This window comes from Eimeria tenella, genomic scaffold (assembly GCF_000499545.2).
Source record: "Eimeria tenella Houghton genomic scaffold, Eth_scaff1130, whole genome shotgun sequence".
In the NCBI taxonomy this organism is placed as follows: Eukaryota; Apicomplexa; class Conoidasida; order Eucoccidiorida; family Eimeriidae; genus Eimeria; species Eimeria tenella.
The window spans coordinates 1-3,404 of record NW_013543603.1 but is presented as its reverse complement, the minus strand read 5'-3'; the positions used below and the strand labels follow the sequence as shown (position 1 = coordinate 3,404).

Sequence of the window (3,404 nt, the reverse complement as noted above, 5' to 3'; positions counted from 1 at the left end):
TATTTCCGAATATTTGAAAGTCTGAATTTATTTTTATGATTTCAAATTCAAAAAGATTTATTTAATTATCTAAATCTCTTATTTTTAGACATTTTCAAAAATTTAAAACGGTCTATTTAATTATATCTCAAATAATTAACAAAGTTAAATATGTATTTATTCATATTTGTTGAAATATTTATTCTTTTATATTTATATCTTGCAAATATGCAAAACATTTATTTAAAACATTATTTGAAAATTTATTTTACTTATTTTCTTTTATTGCTTAGTCCAAATATGTTTTATTATTTAAATTTTTATATATTTTGTTTATATTTATTTATTTATGTTTCAAAAGAATCCCCCAATTAAGTGGATAATTATTTATTCCTTTTGCTATTCTTGCTGCTAGGGTTTAGCTGAAATTAGGGTTTTGCTGAAATTAGGGTTTAGCTCAAATTCGGGTTTAGCTGGGGTTAGGGTTTTGCTGAAATTAGGGCTTAGGGTTTAGGGTTTAGAGCTCCCGAAGGGCCCACAGCGTATCACTCACTCTTTCCTTGATAACAATGGGCTTCGAAGAGTCGCTGCTGCTGCTGCTGCTGCTGCTGCTGCTATCTGCTGCCTGGGGCTCGCCGGGTGTACGTACACCGCAGCGCTCGCTGGGCTCGGAAGCCTCTGTAGGAGAAGAGGAATTTAAGCAGCAGTTTTGCTGCTCATCATCAGCAAATATGTCCGTTGGGGGGTCATCATCTTGCTGCTGCTGCTGCTGCTGCTGCAGCTGCTGCAGCTGCTGCTGCAGCTGCTGCTGCTTGGGCTTCTTGGTGGGGCCGGGGGAAGCACCTGCGAGCAGAGAGCTCAGCAACAGCAGCAGAAGCTGCAGCAGCAACAGAGCGGCAAATGCACAGCAGCAGCAGCAGCAGCAGCAGGAGGAGCAGCAGAACTGCAGCGGCTATAGCCGTACTTTCAGATATCCTCCTTTTGCGGCTTTCTTCTGCTGCTGCTGCTGCTTCCTCTTGCTTTGATGCTTCTGGCGCAGCAGCAACTGGTGCTGCTGCTGCTGCTGCTGGAGCATCTGCCTTTCGCAACGCCGCAGCAGCTGCTGCCGTGGCAGCAGCTGCTGCTGTGGCAGCAGCTGCTGCTGTGGCAGCAGCTGCTGCTGTTTTTGCTGGTGGCCGCTGCTGCAGCAGCCCGCTTATGCTGGGCTGCTTTGACTTGGCAGCAGCAGCAGCAGCAGCAGCTGATTTGCTACTGCTGCGGTTCGTGCTGCTGCTGGCGCGAGTTGGTGCTGCTTCCGACCTTGAAGGCTGCTGCTGCTGCTGCTGCTGTGGCCTTTGCTGCTGCTTCTGCTGCTGGTTCGGAAGCGAAGAGGGGCTCTTGCGAGCTGCTGCTGCAGCAGTAGCAGCCACAGTGGCAACTGTTGCTGCTGCTGTTGCTGCTGCTGCTGCTGCTGCTGCGCGCTTGCTGCTGCTCCGCCGTTTCAGCTGCCGCAGCCGAACAGAAGCAAACGGAGGCACGAAGAGTTCCTGCTGCTCCTCCTGCTGCTGCTGCTGCTCGTGCCCCCCGTGCTGCTGCTGCTGCTGCTGCAGCTGCAGCTTTGCTGCAAAAGCAGCAGAAAAGGAGCGGCACTCCAGCTGGAAAGACAAATGATCTTGCTGCGGCTCTCCCTCTCCCTCTACGCAGCAGCAAGGTCTTCCTGCTGCTGCTGCTGCTGCTGTTGCTGCTGTTGCTGCTGCTGCGCGTTGAGCGCTGTACAGACAGTCCAGGGGGGGCAGCGTTGGGCTGGACAGAAGAGCCCCTGAGGCAGCAGCAGACACGACCCCAAACCCTAAACCCTAAACCCTAAACCCTAAACCCTAAACCCTAAACCCTAAACGTACTGTGCAGCGTGACTCCGTCACCATCTGTGCTGGCAAATGAGACGAAGAAAGACTTCCCCTGCTGCAGCTCCTGCTGCAGGTATATATACAGCAGCCTGAAGCAGCAGCAGCAGCAGCAGCAGCAAATTGCAGCAGGAGCGGTAGCAGCTTCTACATGCACGAGCTGCTGCAGCAAAGAGCTGCTGCAGCAAAGAGCTGCTGCAGCAAGGGGCTGCCGCGGCGGCTTCTGCAGTTGCACGTTCAGGGGTTATCAAGGGTCAGGGTTTAGGGTTTAGGGTTTAGGGTTAGGGTTTAGGGTTTTACTTTTTGGCGAGGAGGAGAGGCACTTGCAGCTCAAGGCTCAGAGAGGTAGCAGTCACCTGGGCAAGCGCACTGCGCAAACCCTGAACCCTAAACCACAAACCCTAAACCCCAAACCCTAAACCCTAAACACTAAACCTTAAGCTCCTACCTCTTCTCCTGAGTCCTCGAGCCAGCTGGCAAGCAGGGCCTTGGCTTCCTCCATTCTTAAACCCTAAACCCTAGGCCTCAGCAGCATGGGGGGCGCGGGCTAAACCCTCAGCAGGCTCAAACCCTAAACCCTAAACCCTAAACCCTAAGCCCTCGTAGGCTGACGAACTGTGCTGGTGCTGCAGCTGCGGAGCCACCAGACGCCAAGCCTCAGGCTGGAAGGCTTGCACGCGTAGTCATGAACCCTAAACCCTAATTTGTAAACCCTAAACCCTAAACCCTAAACCCTAGGCAAAGTGGAGCTGCAGCAGGACAAGACACCAACCCCACCCAGGCACACCCCTAGCTTGCAAACCCCAGGATCTACTTTAGGGCGACAAGCCTCAAACCCTAAGCCCTAAACCCTAAACCCTTAAAATTGATAAATAAAGACAAGAAAACGATAAGGAGGAAAGCAGAGCTGCAGCAACAACGCCGCTGCTGTTTCAGCCCCGCAGCAGCAGCAGCGGCGGCTGCAGCAGAAGCAGCAGCAGCAGCAGCCGACAACTCTATTATCCTTGAAAGGCTTAAAGCTTCTCTATTGTTTCAGAGAAAACTTCAGAGCTTATTACTGTCTCATACACAAAACTTGCTGAGGCGTAGCAGCAGCAGCAGCAGCAGCAGCAGCAGCAGCAGCAGGGCTGCTGCTGTGTCTTCGTCGCCTCGGGCGCTTGACAGCTAACTCGAAGGCCTTCTAAACCCTGAGCCTGAAGCCCTAAACCCCAAACCCTAAACCCTAAACCCTAAACCCTAAACCCTAAGTTGGAAGCTGCAAACTCTAGCAAATGACCCAACGCCCGAAGCCAAGGGGCCCTGGCTAATTGGCCGCTGCTCGAGGGCAGTCAACGGAGCCGCAGCAGCAGCAGCAGCAGCTGCTGCTGCTGCTGCCGCTGCTGCTGCGGCTGTTGCAGCGCCTCCAGTGGCAGCAGCACTGCCTCCAGCTGCAGCACGAGCTACCGCCGCAGCTGCAGCAGCAGCTGCAGCCACAGCTCCTTCAGCAGCTGCAGCCGCGGCTCCTGCAGCAACTCCATCAGCAGCAGCAGCAGCAGCCCTGGC

General features: G+C 52.8%; 1 protein-coding gene across 1 annotated transcript; it reads right to left on the bottom strand.

Annotated features, from left to right (window-relative positions):
- Window positions 1-496: 496 nt before the first annotated feature.
- Window positions 497-2,364, bottom strand: ETH_00030605 (uncharacterized protein; the record flags this gene model as incomplete). The annotated part of the gene is made up of 5 exons (XM_013378892.1): window positions 497-822; window positions 944-1,777; window positions 1,860-1,954; window positions 2,163-2,218; window positions 2,311-2,364. The coding sequence occupies 5 exons, from the start codon at window positions 2,362-2,364 to the stop codon at window positions 497-499; spliced, it is 1,365 nt and encodes a 454-aa protein (XP_013234346.1).
- Window positions 2,365-3,404: the final 1,040 nt, after the last annotated feature.